The sequence below is a fragment of the Camelus bactrianus genome, chromosome 5 (assembly GCF_048773025.1).
Source record: "Camelus bactrianus isolate YW-2024 breed Bactrian camel chromosome 5, ASM4877302v1, whole genome shotgun sequence".
NCBI classification, from domain to species: domain Eukaryota; kingdom Metazoa; phylum Chordata; class Mammalia; order Artiodactyla; family Camelidae; genus Camelus; species Camelus bactrianus.
The window spans coordinates 97,250,660-97,266,759 of NC_133543.1; the positions used below are offsets into that span (position 1 = coordinate 97,250,660).

General features: G+C 34.0%; 1 protein-coding gene across 6 annotated transcripts in view; it reads left to right on the forward strand.

Moving 5' to 3' along the window:
• SP100 (SP100 nuclear antigen) overlaps nt 1-16,100 on the forward strand; it is a 71,477-nt gene that overhangs the window by 12,376 nt on the left and 43,001 nt on the right. For all 6 annotated transcript variants that reach the window (XR_012507195.1, XM_045517449.2, XM_010956034.3 and 3 more), the window contains exons 2-3: nt 12,923-13,085; nt 14,180-14,348. Coding sequence is in view for 5 of the 6 variants with exons in the window: in XM_045517449.2 (XP_045373405.2) it covers nt 12,923-13,085; nt 14,180-14,348 (332 nt within the window). In the remaining variant the exon portion in view is untranslated. The remainder of the gene's footprint in view (nt 1-12,922; nt 13,086-14,179; nt 14,349-16,100) is intronic.

A 16,100-nucleotide genomic window follows, 5' to 3' on the forward strand; every position in this document is an offset into this window, starting at 1 on the left:
CTGGGTTCAATCCCCAGTATCTCTGTCAAGATAAGTAAATAAACCTAACTGCCATCCCCTCAAAATAAATAAATAAAAATAAAAATAGAAACATTGAGTCTTCCAGAATGTTTCTATTTATTTCAATATTTAATTTTTCTTAGCAATGTTTTGTAGTTTTGGCACATAAATCTTATCTTCCATTTGTTAAATTTATTCCTAAATATTTTATAATTTTGACTATGTTTATATTTGAATTTGGAAAAACAACTTTTAAATTTCTAAGTTTTCCAGTTAGTTGTTTTATAGAAGTTTGTTATCTTATAAGCTGCAAGAGTAGTAAATATACTTACCGTGAAGTCTTACTCTGTTGCCTCTATTATTTCTACTTCCTCTGATGTTACCAAAAAATGATAAAATAAGGATCTGAAGGGACCTGGGGGTAACTCTGACACTCTTCACTAAGCCAGTGTTAACAGGCTGCGATGTAGCATCTCATGCCTTTCCCAACATTTGTTCTAAACTTTACACACAAGTAAAAGATTTTGTTACTTTGGGTTTATATAAAAATTGAGTCATAATATATTAATATGAACTTGTTTATTATTCATTAATAAATTAATGCCCTTCCATCCAAATTATTAGAAATAAATAGATATGTAATATTCCAGCAATGTGTATTTACCATAATTTACTCAACCATTCTACTTAATGGACAATTTGGTTGTTTTCAGATTTAGGGGTCAGTGTTATATTGTTATTGTTGTATACTTTACTACAAAAAAAACCCCCACAGTGTTCAATAAAAACTTTTGTACTTATGGGCATCTATCAATAAATATTTATTAGTGCTTTGTGTGTATCAGGGACTCCAGGAAAATTAAGGGAAAAACCAGACAAAATTCCTATAGTATGGCATGTGTACTTTGGGAGTAGACAATCAGTGAATAGTCAATGAAGAAGACAATAAACACTACATAAAATAAGTAATTGATTACTTTAGTATGTTAGGGAGTAATAAGGACATGGACAAAAAAAAAGAGCCAGATTAGGTGGTTGGGAGTATTCAGGTAAGGGTGGTAGGCTATGGTTGTGATTTTCAGTAGATTGGTCAAACCAGTCCTCATTGAGAAGGTGATGTGGAGCAAGGACCTTAAAGAGATGAGGGAGTTAGTTCACTGTGTGGATTTCTGGGCAAAGAACTTATCACCCAGAGGAGAGAGTCAGCACCATGTTCCTAGAGCTGTAGTGTGCCTGGTGTAAAGAAACAGCAAAGAGAAGGCTGTGGCCAGAGAGCAGTGAGGTAGAGGAAAAGAGAGAAGGGGTGTATCATTTCAGGTCATCTGAACCATGTAAGGACTTAGCTTTTACTCTGGGGAAAATGGGAGCCACTGAAATGTCTGGAGCTTTTATTTCTGTAAAATGCATATTGGTATTTTTATTTCCACAAGATAGATTCCAAAAGTAGGACTGACTACTGGGTCAATCTGTAGTGCGTCTTAAAATTTAGTAGATATTGCCAGATCTTTTCTGAAAAGGCTTTAGCAATTCATACTCATGCCAGCAATGAACGAATGTTTCTCTGAATCTTCTCCCACGCTGCAGTGTCTTTTACAAAGTTATGTTTGCCAGTCTAATGGGTGAGAAATGGTTTCTCATTGATGTTTTAGTTTGTTTATATTCATATGTTTATTAGACATTTTCATTTTCTCTTCCCTAAGCTGCCTATTCAAGTTCATTTTCTTTGGAGTTATTTGTCATATTTTATCAGTAGGCTGGAATCTTTGTACATCAGATATATTAACCTTTTGTCTTATGTGTTGAAAATATTTTTCTACATTGTCTTTTAATGTCTGGATTGCTTTTTTTACATTTAAATCTATTAAATCTTCCTCTACCTACATTCTTTTTATGTTTTTTTCTTGGCTTGACTCAGATATTTATTCTGTCATGTATGTTTCTATAAAACTTTATTCAGTTTCAATGGGATTAAAAGTTGCAAGTGTACCACATTTTTATGATAATTTTAGAAGGACTGACATTTTTAAATTACTATGCTTTCTTCATTGGGGGCACCTTATATATCTCTGTATATTTAGATTTTATTTAATTTCCTTCAAATAAGATTTTATAATTTTTCTTCATATAGGTCCATACTTTTCAGACATTTATAAATATATGCATATTTGCTGTTGTTTGAAGTATCATTTTATTTCTTTACAATTTATGATGTTCCAAATAAAATCTGTAAATTTTGTGTATTTTTTTACAGTAGTATTTATACCAATGACTTCATTTTCTTATCCTACTGCAATACCCAAAACTTCTAAAATATATGCATATATATAACAATTATGGAAATGGTAGGCATTCTTGGTTTTTTCTATTTAAATTATTTCATCATTTTAATGTTTACTATAATATTTGTTATTTTGGGGGACTTTATATTTGTGTTAAGCATCTGTGTGTTTCATGTAGTTTTTATAAAAATAGCTGTTAAGTCAACAAATTCCCTTTTAAAATTATTTACAGATATATTTGTATACTTTTTTCTCCTTTTGTTTGTTGATGTAACAATTTATGTAAAGAAATTTGCTAATGCTAAGCCATCTTTACTCATTCTCATTTTACTATTTTCTATTTTCTTCTACTTTTTATTTCAAGTTTCCTCTAACCACAAAATATCTTTGACCCAACAATTATTTTTTGTTCTATTTTATAATATCTCTGGGTGGCTTATTTTCTTTAACATGCAGCCTATTTAGCATCTGATTATAGCTTATTAAGATTTCTTTTGTGGTTGGCATTATGATCCATTCTGATGTGCATTTAAAGGACATTGGGGAAAAAATGGTGTGTTCTGTTTTTAGGTCACAGGATTAAATAATAAATCACTGTCAATTTATCCAAAGCATGTATATTTTGATCATCTTTGGAATATGTCAAGAGTTATAAACTACAGGTGAATTGTTTCTTGGTATTGATAAAACATTTGTCCTATTGTTTCTTGAGTTTTGCTTTGAAATGGATATGAGTATCTTTATTTTTTTGTTTTGTTTATATTTGAATACCATAATTTGCTTATCTTTTTTCTTTTTTAAAATTTTATTTTATTGAGCTATAGTCAGTTTACAATGTTGTGCCAATTTCCACTGTAGAGCACAATTTTTCAGTTATACATGAACATTCATTGTCGCATTCTTTTTCACCATGAGCTACCACAAGATCTTGTATACATTTCCCTGTGCTATATAGTATAATCTTGTTTATCTATTCTATATATGCCTGTCAGTGTCTACAAATTTCAAACCCCCAGTCTGTCCCTTCCTGCTCCCTTCCCCTCTGGCAACTGCAAGTTTGTATGTTATGTCTATGAGTCTGTTTCTGTTTTATATTTATGTTCATTTGTCTTTTTCTTTTCTTTTCTTTTTTAGATTCCACATATGAGCGATCTCATATGGTATTTTTCTTTCTCTTTCTGGCTTACTTCATTTAGAATGACATTCTCCAGGGACATCCATGTTGCTGCCAATGGCGTTATGTTGTCGTTTTTATGGCTGAACAGTATTCCATTGTACAAATATACCACATCTTCTTTATCCAGTCATCTGTTGATGGACATTTAGGCTGTTTCCATGTCTTGACTATTGTAAATAGTGCTGCTATGAACATTGGGGTGCAGGTGTTGTTTTGAAGTAGGGTTCCTTCTGGATATATGCCCAGGAGTGGGATTCCTGGGTCATATGGTAAGTCTATTCCTAGTCTTTTGAGGAATCTCCATACTGTTTTCCACAGTGGCTGCACCAAACTGCATTCCCACCAGCAGTGTAAGAGAGTTCCCTTTTCTCCACAGCCTCTCCAGCATTTGTCATTTATAACTTGCTTATCTTTGATTTTAACAAATTTTGTGTCACTTTGTCTTTCATGTGTCTCTTGTTGGATTCTATTTTGATCCTGTGCCTTTCAATATCATTTTTCATTTACATTTAGTGGGTTTTTTACTGAAGTATAGTCAGTTTACAATGTTGTGTCAATTTCTGGTGTACAGCATAATGTTTCAGTCATACATATACATAAATATATTCCTTTTCATATTCTTTCTCATTATAGGTTACTACAAGATATTGAATATAGTTCCCTGTGGTATACAGTAGAAACTTGTTGTTTATCTATTTTGTATATAGTGGTTAGTATCTTCAAATTTTGAACTTCCAATTTATCCCTTCCCACCCCATTTACCCCCTGGTAACCATAAGTTCATTCTCTATGTCTGTGATTCCAATTCTGTTTTGTAAATAAGTTCATTTGTGTCATTTTTTTTTTTTAGATTACACACGTGAGTGATATCATATGGTATTTTTCTTTCTCCTTCTGGCTTACTTCACTTAGAATGATGATCTCCAAGTCCATCCATATTGCTGCAAATAGCATTAGTTTACTTTTTTATGTCTGAATAGTATTCCATTATATAACAATACCATAACTTCTCTATCCAGTCATCTGTTGATTGCCATTAAGGTTGTTTCCGTGTCTTGGCTATCGTAAATAGTGCTGCTATGAACACTGGGGTGCATATATCTTTTTGAATTAGAGTTCTCTCCAGATATATGCCTAGGAATAGGATTGCTGGATCATATGATAAGTCTATTTTAGTTTTTTAAGGAATCTCCATCCTGTCTTCCATGATGGCTGTACTAGACTGCATTCCCACTAACTGTAGGAGGATTCCCTTTTCTTCACACCCTCTCCAGCAGTTGTAATTTGTGGACTTTTTAATGATGGCCATTCTGACTGGTGTGAGGTGATACCTCACTGTAGTTTTGATTTGCATTTCTCTGATAAGTTGCAAAATTAAGCATTTTTTCACGTGCCTATTGGACATCGGTATGTCTTTATTGGAAAATTGCTTATTTAGGTCTTCTGCCCATTTTTTTGATTTTTTTTTTTACATTTAGTGGCTTAAATTATGTATATTTTTTCTGTTTTAGCTTTTAGAATTCCTATTGTTTTTCTTTTTTCTCTGTAAAAATGCAAGCTATGTTTACTTTTTATCTCTTAGTGTTTTATAGAGCCTGATTTCATTCAACCAGTGGTCACTTTCAACTTTTCAAAATAATTTTAACTTTACATTTCTGTATTCTTTAGTATTAAATTTGAAACAATATTGTTCAAGTTTTTCATATTTTAAAGAAATAATTTAATTCAAATTTCCCTTTACCACTCAGCTCAACATTTTGTTTATAATTTGAAATTTTACATCAAAGTAATTACTATTATATTATTTTTCAAAGTACAAATCTTCTCTTTCTAGAACAATTTTCTGCATATAGAGCATGTATGTATTTTGTTAGATTCATACCTAAGGATTTCACATTTTTTATGCTATTGTAAATGGCATCATCTTGCATTTCAAATTCCAATTTTTTAGTGTTAGTATATACAAAAGCAATTGATTGTATATTAACCTTGTGTCCAGCAAACTTGCTATACTTACCTATTAGCCCCAGGAGATGTTTTTGTGTGTGTGCATTCCTTGGGATTTTCTACAAAGCCAATCATGTTATCTGAAAACAAAGACAGTTTTATTCTTCCTTCCCAAACTCTGTACATTAAATTTCCTTTTCTCTCTCTCTCTCTCTTTTTTTTTTTTTTTTGTAGTAGCTGTGCCTTCCAGTACATTGTTTGATAGGAATGGTAAAAGAGTACATCTTTGCCTTGTTTCTGATCTTAGGAAGATGTCCAGGTTTTCAAAAGTAAATATGATACTACATATGGGTTTTTTTAAATAGATATTTTTTCTCAATTTGAAGATATTCTTCTCTATTTCTAGTTTTCTGAGTGAGGGGATTTACATGAAAAAGTGATGAACTTTGTCAAATGACTTTTCTGCATCAAATGATATGGTCATCTAACTTTTTTCTTTAGCTTGGTGATACAGTGGATTATACTGACTGATTTCGAAGACTGAACCAGCCTTGCATATTTGGAATAAATTCCACTTGGTCACGCTATATATATATTTTTTTACAATGTTGGATGCAATTTGTTAATATTATCTTGAAGATTTTTGCATCAGTATTTATGAGAGATCTGGCCTGTAGTTTGTCTTTATCTGCTTTTGATATTGCAGTAGTGCTCGGCTTATAGAAAAAATTAAGAAGTGTTTCCTTTGCTTCTATTTTCTGGACAAGATTGTGGATAATTGGTATCATTTCTTCCTTAAATGTTTGGTATAATTAACCAATGAAACCACCTGGCCTTAGTGCTTACTTTTTTCAAAGTTATTAATTATTAATTCAATTTTTAATGGATATAGGCCTATTCAAATTACCTATTTCTCCTTGTGTGAGTTTTGGTTGTTTATATCCTTCTCGACTTTGGTCGATTTTATATAAGTTATCAAATTTTGGGAATAGACTTACTCGTAGTATTCCTTGTTTTACTTTTAGTATTCATAGAATCAGTTGTGATGATTCTACTTTCACTTCTGACATTGGTAATTTGTGTCTTATTTCTCTTTTTCCTTTAGTTAGTCTGTATAGAAGTTTATCAATTTTATTGATCTTTTCCAAGAACCAGCTTTAGGTTTTGTGGAGTCTTATCTTTTGTTTCCTATTTCCAGTTTCATTGATTTCTGCTCTTTTACTTCATTTCTTCCATTGCTTTAAGGCTTAAGTTGGTCTTTTTCTTCCCCCCGTTTCCAAAGTAGAGAAACTTAGATTATTGATTTTATATCTTTCTTCTTTTCTATTAAATGTACATTTAATGAAATATATTTCTTTATAATCACTGCTTTTTCAACATCCAACAAATTTTGATTAGTTGTAGGTTCATTGTCATTCAGTTCAAAATATTTTAAAATTTCTCTTGATACTTCTCTGACCCATGTGTTATATAGGAGTGTATTTTTAAATCTCCAAGTATTTGGAGAATTTCCCACCTCTTTCTGTTATTGATTTGTAGTTAATTCCTTTTTGTCTGAAAGACATAATTTTTATGACTTCTATTCTTTCAAACTTAATATTTGTTTTATAGCCAATAGTGTGTTCTATCTTGATGGTACTGAGGAGTATGTGCATTCTGCTATTGTTAGATGGAGTGTTCTAACCATCAAACAGATCAAATTGATTGGTAGTGATGTTTAGGTCAACTATATTCTTAATGTTTCTCTACTTGCTTGACCTATGAATGACTAGAATAGGATTGTCCATGTATCCAACTGTAATAGTGGATTTTTCTATTTCAATTTTTACCTTAATTTGATGCTGTGTGTTTATCATGTGTAAATACACATTAAGGATTGTTATGTCTTCTTTGAAAACTGATCCCTTTATCATATGTACTGCTCTCTTTCTCTGTGATAATCTTCATTGTTCTAATGTCTTTTTTCTCTGGAAATAAAATAGCTACTCTTTCTTTCAATTAGTGTTAAAATAGCATCTCCTTCTCCATTCTTAACCTGTGTCTTAATATTTACAGTTTTTCTTATTGACAATATATAGTTGGGTCTTGTTTTCTCTGTCACTTTGACAATCTCTGATTTTAATTGGAGTATTTAGACTATTCACACTGAAAGTAATTATTGATGTATTGGATTATATTATCATGTTTGTAACTTCTTTATTCATTGTATTTTTTCTTTGTCTCTTTCCCTCTTCTGCCTTCTCTAGCTTTAATTTAGCATTTTGTATGACTCCATCTTAATCTTCTATTAACATACCAATTATACTTTTAAATGTTTTTAGTAGTTGCCTAGAGATTGCAATACACATTTTATACCAATTCATCTGCAGCAAGGTACCTTATAACAGAGTGTTCTCAATTCCTTTTCCTATCCCTTGTGACACTGCTGTCATTCAATGCACTTATCCATAAGCTGTAATCATCACCTGTTCCAATCTATGGTCATTGTTGCCAGACTGCCAACTTGGGTTTCCCTTTAATGTTTCTAGAATTGGATCCACTGGTTTCTAATTTTCACATCTTCGTCATTACTGTACTTCTCTGCTTTTCTGGAATTCATCCTGTTGAATTTTCCTAAAAATGGGTGTGTGCTGTTCAATAATATACATTTGATAAATAAACAAACCTACTAGAACCATACTAAATGACTTAGAGAATGTTTTGCAAGGTATTAAAGACAAATTTGATTTAGAAGACAGTTTATAATCCAGGGAAAGAAATTATATAATACTATAATATAAAATGATAAATAAAAACTCTGCAAGATATGGGTAGGTTATAGAAATAGGTAGTGGATTTATAAGCTTATGGAGAATTTAAGAAAGAATACATACAAGGTAATTAAAATGGATTATGCAAAAGGGTTGAGGACAGTGATGTGGATAGATAGGAAGGAGAGATGTGGTTGGAAAAAACAAAAAACAGAAAGTAAGACAGTGATTACATAAACATTTTAGAGTGTATAAGTTGCATTTAAAAATCTTAAATATATGTATTGACATACACATAAAAGAAATAAAGAAAATTTTAGGAAAAACACTCAAAATGCATGTTCATAAAGTAAAATTTCTCAGCCATACGTGTCTGTAGTTGTCCTGATTCACTCTGTATTTTGAAGGGCTAGATCTGTTACTGATAAGATGTCTCAACCTATTCTTGCTATCATTCCTCCACAGGTGACCAGTTTCTTAATTCTTTCTGGTAGCTTTTAAGTTCTTCCCTTTGTTTTTAAGGTGTTGGTATTTCATAATGGTATGCCTTGGTTTGGTTCTTTTATAATTCGCTTTTGTAAGTCCTATAAAAAATTCATGTCTTTCTACTCCATGGTATATATCTCCTTAAATAATTCTCTTTATATGGTCCTCCTTCTTCTGCATTTCCTTGCATATCTCTCTTTTTTTAACAATGAAGTCAGGATTCAGTCCAAATATTCTACCTTTTTCCTTGCATAAATGTAGACTGCATGCAGGACCAAATTAAATTCTTCTAATCTTTTTTTTTAAATTGAAGTGTAGTCAATTTACAACGTTGTACCAGTTTCTGGTGTACAGCATAGTGATTCAGTTATACATACATGTATATGTTCCTTTCCATATTTTTTCAGTCTAGGTTATTATAAGATATTGAATATAGTTCCCTGTGGTATACAGTATGACCTGTTGTCTATTTCATATGTAGTAGTCAGTATCTGCAAATCCTGAACTCCCAGTCTATCCCTCCCCACTCCCTTTCCCCCTGGTAACTGTTTTCTACGTCTGTGAGTCTGTTTCTGTTTTGTAAATAAGTTCATTTGTGTGATTTTTTTTTTTAGATTCCACATATAAGAGATACCATATGGTATTTTTCTTTCTCTTTCTGGCTCACTTTACTTAGTATAATAATCTCTAGATCCATCCATGTTGCTGCAGATGGCATTATTTCATTATTTGTGGCTAAGTAGTACAATTCCATTGTATTATATAGACACCACATCTTCTTTATCCAGTCAGCTATCAATGAGCATTTAGGTTGCTTCCATGTCTTGACTATTGTAAATAGTGCTGCTGTGAACATTGGGGTGCAAGTATCTTTTCAAATTAGTTTCCTTCAGATATATTCCCAGGAGTTGTATTGTTGGATCATATGGTAAGTCTGTTTTTAGTTTTTTAAGGAATCTCCATACTGTTCTCCACAGTGGCTGTGCTAGACTACATTCCCACTAAATGTAGGAGGGTCCCCTTTTCTCCACACCCTCTCCAGCAGTTATCATTTGTGAACTTTTTAATGATGACCATTCTAACTGGTGTGAGATGAAACTTCATTGTAGTTTTGATTTGCATTTCTCTGATAATTAGTGATACTGAGCAGTTTTTCATGTGCCTATTGGCCATCTGTATGTCTTCACTGGAGAAATGTCTGTTTATGTCTTCTACCCATTTTATGATTGAGTTGTTTGTCTGTTTATTATTGAGTTATATGAGCTGTTTGAATACTCTGGAAATTAAACCCTTGTCAGTTGCATTGTTTGCAAATATTTTCTCCCATTCCATATGTTGGCTTTCCTTCCACATTTTTCTTGATTCTAATTAGGTTGCTGTTAGACCCCTAAATTAATCTTACCCTCCCATATATTCTTTCAGATTTATTCTTTTTTTATTCTTTTAATCTCTTTACTTAATTTTCTGGGACATTTCTCCAACTTTATTTTACAACCATTTTAGTAAATCTTAGTACATTTCCAAAAATCAATTTCAAAAATATCTAAGACTACTATCTCTTTCTCTATTAGTTCTTTTTTGTAATCGGGGGTGTGATGTGTATTCTCAAATCTCTCTGAAAATATTAGAGGTTTTGGAAGTTGCTCCTATTTCCTGTAATGTCTGTTTCTCCTGGGGTAACTTTTCTCTCTCTCTCTCTCTCTTTTTTTTTTTTTTTTTTTTTTTTTTTTTTTTGTTACTGGAGCATTTTCTGAAAATTTCCTTCTGACCTGTGATTATCTGCTTCCACTTAGAAGAGGCTTTGGAAATCAATCAATGTGACTGACCAATTAAAGAATAAAGAAGGAAAACCGTATGAATAGTTCGATAGATGCATTTGATAATATTCAACATCTGTCCATGATAAAACTCTCAGGAAACTGGGAATAAACAGAAACTTCCTCAGTTATATGTGTACGTGTGACACTTATACATACATGTATGACATTATACTTAATGATGATACTGAAAGCCTTTTCTCCAAGATTGGAAACAAGGCAAGGGATTCCATTCTCACCATTTCTCCTTAACATTGTATTTAAACTCCTGAATTAAACAAAACACTTCTTTCCATACTATACACAAACTCCTACCCGTCAATAAGTAATAAAAGACAGTCCAATAATATAAATGGGGCAAAGACTTGAAAAGACATTTCACAAAGGAAAATTATAAATTGGCCATAAGCATACGAAAATATGCTCAGTATCACTAGTCATTAAAGAAATACGAATTAAAACTATGTGAGATACCACATTATACACTTATAGACTAAAATGGCTAAAATTAGAAAGACTGCTTCTAATAGATTTTGAAGTGTAGTTTGACAGATTCTAAAACCATTGAACATATTCCTACACAATGACCCAGCAATTCCATTCCTAGTTATTTACTCGAGAGAAATTAAAACATCTTGCCACACACAAAAAATAGCCTGTACAATAACAAGCTTTATTAAAACTAGTCCCAGGCTAGCATCTACCCAAATGCCCATTAACAGGAAAATTAATGAACAAATTGTGGTAAGTCCACACAATGGAATATCTTCAACAATAAAAAAGAACAAACTTCTGTTCATCCAACAACATAGATGATGAACAAAGAATTCAGATACAAAGCACACATGATGTATTATTTTCATGTATCTGAAATCCAGGAACAAGCAAAATTAACATATGGTGACGGAAAGGACAGCAGTGTTTCCCTCTGAGAGGCTGCCTGGGTACAAATGGTCAGGATGCACTTGAGAGATAGAGGGTGTGCTGTTCTGTTTTTCATTTATAAAATAACATGTCAATTTTCAGCACCACATCTCCCTTGTGATCTACAGTGCCTCTCCACGGTTCTGCAGGGCACACTGGTTGCTTTCTTGCCCTCTAGGGATATCCTCCACCTACTATAGTAATTAGTGATCCTCTGAGCACTTTTTGTTTTATAGATTTTGGTAGATACCTCTCATCTGCTCGTTGGCCCCTGCCATTCTCCTTGTCATTGTGAATCCAGTACCTTAATTAGCATTTTAGGTGGGGATGAGGTTAATAAAAGAGAAGACAAATGCTTCTCTTTAATCTGCTATATTTAACCAGAACCCTCCCCCCCTTTTTTTTTTACAGGAATTTGACACAATAATGTGACATTTATTATTATTCCCAAATGCATTTTGGGTACTGAGAAATGGCAATAATTCTCTTCTGGTTTGACAAAGAAAGCTAATGTCTTCATGACTTGTATGAATACAGAATGTCGATTAAAACATTATCAGAGCAATAAAACAATCAACTAAGAACCAGAATTACAGGCTTAGGTTTAAAATTACTATCACAGAAAATAGCAGCAATTTCTGAAATTCAGATAGAAAGATTCTCTGCATAAAATAGCACAGAAAGATTTCTATTAACACAAAGCAGAAGTCCCTGGAGAATGTTGATAATCTTGCAGAAATTTCAATTTATTCATATTGTATCATTATTAACCACATCTTATCATTTATGAACTCATTTTATAATACAAGACAGTGTTCCTCTTAACATCCATAGGTCAGAAGAGGGGACACCTTGTTTTATTTTCTCTTAGTTGTTAATTAAGAAGCATTTTCAAGATTAGATTTTTTTTATTCCATTGTTTTCATTCCTCTGTTTATTCCATCTTGATTATCCACACATTTTAAATTTTTATAATTAAAAAAATACCAGATAAGGTATACCAGATAAAGAAAGGGGATAGGGAGGGTTAAATTGGGAGCTCAGGATTCATAGATTCTGACTACTATACAAAAATAGATTAAACAACAAGGTCTGCTGTACAGCACAGGGAACTATATTCAATACCTTGTAATGGCCTATAATGAAAAAGAATATGAAAAAGAATATATATGTGTATAAATGAATCACTGTGCTGTACACCAGAAATTAACACATTGTAAATCAACTATACTTCAATTAAAAAATTAAAAAATAAAAACTTTGCCCTTAAAAAAAGGTAAGGGAACATATCTTCAGAATGGCTTTGATCGAGACAGACTAGAATGGACTTTTTCAGTCCTGTGCTTCAGTCTTTCTTAACTCCACACTTTCTTCAATTATATCTTTGTTGCTTCAATTCCAATTATCCTGGTCTCTACTGAAACCACTTACTTTATATATGTTGGTTCTTCATAGCCTGTCCTTTATATATATAATGTGACGGCCTCCGCAAGCATCCCAGAATCCTAATGAGCATTTTGACATGATATTCTTCCTCCCTAGGATGTCCAGAGAAAATCAGAACATAGATGACAAGCTTATCTACGAGACAGTATTCAATCACTTCAAAAGACATAAAGTGGAGATATCAAGGGCAATAAAAAAGGCATTTCCTTTCCTTGAGGTACTTCGTGACCGTGAACTTATCACCAATAAAATGTATCAAGTAAGTGAGGTTTATTACGTCACAGTCTGGTAAACCAGTTCCAAACCAAGTTATGGGCACAACTCATTAACTAAGGAGTCACCTGTGAGTAGAAGACCTTTTCAAGTGTTGTTGCAAATGTTCAAGTATTGTTGTAAAGTAGAAGGGGAGATGGGGGCGGGGAGAAGCAGGCATCATTGGAGACAGTCCTGCTAACTGAAGAGATGGTGCTGATGGCGACCACTAGCAGCACGGAGATAGGCTGGATCTGAAGCAAGTGTGCTCCGCAGATGCATAATTCCCTGCAGGGACGCATACAATATAGCATAAACTAAGAATTAAAAGCAATTTTAATGAATTGATGAATAATTTAAGTGAGATGATTCCATGAAATAATAATCAACACAGCATTTCTTTTCAGTGAAAATCGGTTTAAATTGTTAGATCTGAGGACATTAAACCCCACAGGGAACTGATACGTTATTAGGACAGATTTAGGAGTAGATGCTTGTTATTCTTTCCCCAGTAGTTTTCAGGGGGGTTTTATTTGTTTGTTTGTTTGTTTGTTTATGCTATTTCTGGAGTCTTGGAATTTGGGTTAATTTCAGCCACAGGTGTTGCTGGAGAGACAGAGATGTAAGTCTTCTCCTTGTCCTATGAATATGCTTTCTCAATAGCCAAGTTCATGAAAAGGGAGAAATGTCACCTGCCTTCCTTGAGCCCTTCCAGGCCAAGTCAGTCTTGGTAAAGAGGCTGTCCAGTCAACAGAACAGCTGCTCATCACCTGCTAAGTCTATTCCTAAAACATTTGACCAGGCTTTTAGAGGGCTGCACATTAATTAACTTTGAATCGACTTTTATTCTTCAAAATTGCTTCTTCTTAAATCTCATTAATATGAGAGTGAGGAGATTGGATTCACAAATGAATGCTTTTAAAGGGGGAAGGATTTACTTGTTTCACATAGTAGCCCTACAAATATGGAAATTCTAAACCTTTACATGAGGAGATACCTATATAGGGAAAATGGAGTACATTAACCACGAAGTCTATTTCTAGGGCCCTTCTGTAACTTGAAAGTTTGCATTTATATTTTCTGCATTCAATATTTTTTAAGGACTGTCAAGATTCTTGTAGAAACCTGGTCCCTGTACCAAAAGTGGTGTACCATGTTCTCGATGAACTGCAGAGCACATTTGACGTAACACTTCTGGAAGCACTGTTCAGCGAGGTCAACATGCAGGAATATCCTGATTTAAGTTACATTTATAAAAGCTTCGAAAAAGGTAATTGGCTTTATTATCTACCTTTTGATGTCCAGGGCCAGTTTTTTCCAGCAAGCATGTATTGAGCTCCTACCACATAGCACACATGGTGCTGGGAAGTGGGGATATAACAGTTAACAAAACACACATAACCATGACCCTTCTCAAAGCTTATGGCACAGTACCCACCTGGAGATCTGCTTAATTAGGCATTCAAGACTCAAGGGACAACAGAGCCACCATGGCATCCAATTTAGACAGAAAAACAAATGACAGAAAGCCCAGCATCCCAACAGGGCAGCATCAGTTGCTCCTCTTTTGTGAGATCCCTTGCAGTAGTCTTAACTTTCAGGGACCCCTAGAGGGACAAGCTGAGTTACAAGAATCACCACATTGAAGGAAGACCCAAGTATAGTCCATCGGTATTCCCTCCCAGCCCACATGCAATTTACCAGTCACAGGTCATTTTTAGCCCTAATCCCAGGGTTGGCCTAGTAACACAGAAGAAAGGCCACTTTCATCAAATTTGCCCTTAAAGGAAAAATGGTTTTATTAACATGTTCTCCACAAGGGATGAAACATTACTCAAATAATCACAAAAGACATTGTCTTCCAGGGACTATTTTTGTTGCTGTATTAAACTAAATCTTTGATTCATGATTTTTTCCTGGGAAGGCATAATTTATACTTTTTAAACGATACATAGTTGAGAAATGTGTAGAGATACACACACACACACACACACACACGTACAAATATGTATATAAACTTGTTTAGAAAATATTTTATTCCAACACAATTTGGTGTCAATGAAGTTCTCCAAATAAGAGATAGAGACATCACCAGAGAAATGCTCACGTGTCCCGAGGCGGGGCGGGTGCTATGGGATTATGGCCTAGAGTGTGAAAGGCTCTAGTTTGTCTTCAAAACAAGGGCAAATTCATTTCCCTCAATCAAAGTGTGAGAAGCAGACGGTGGAGCTGATTCAAGAGAGATGCATCTGAGCAAGATTTTGGAAAGTCTAGCATATAAAATAAGCAATTTGAATTACTAGGTAAAAAGAGACACTAATGGGTTTATAAGCAAGGAAAAACATTTAAAAGGAGATATAAAGCACGTGGCTTGTTGATTTGTGTCAATGGTAATGTTTTCTAATTAGAACAAAGTAATTTCTACAGCAAATCATTCAAGTCAAAACAGATATATAGGAAGTCTAACACTCAGTCACAAATTTCAAGCCAGTATTATATTTGTAACCAGTATGTCCCCAGGTCATGGGGACAAAGGGAATGGCAGTTACCTTTCCTGGCCACATCTCAGGGGCTGTGGTCGTCTCCACAGGCTGCAGGGGATCCCCTTCCCAGATCCAGTGTCAACATCACATATGTTAGTTTCCAGGCTGACTCATGCTGGGGTGACCCAAGTCTATACTTGCTGCCACCCACCTGACCCTGGGAGGGGGGGTGGTCTCTGCTGCTGTCCAAGGAAGCTGCAGGTCAGAGACCAAAGCAGAAAGGCTGGGGACTGAGGCCAGGATGCGACAGGTCTCATAGTGCCTGGTCCCGACCTCCATCTCATGTGCTGAAGCCCCCCACCCCCATCAGAACACCTGCACACGGGCCTCCTTCATATTTTCTGGACTTTGGGCCCTGTGTTCTCCTTGTACCTTCCACTTGATTTTGCTGGGATTTGAAACCGTGTGCTGGGGAAGACAAAGCCTCTGTGGCTCCCAAAGTCCTGTCCATCTCACCCCCTAGTAGGCATTGTCTTAAG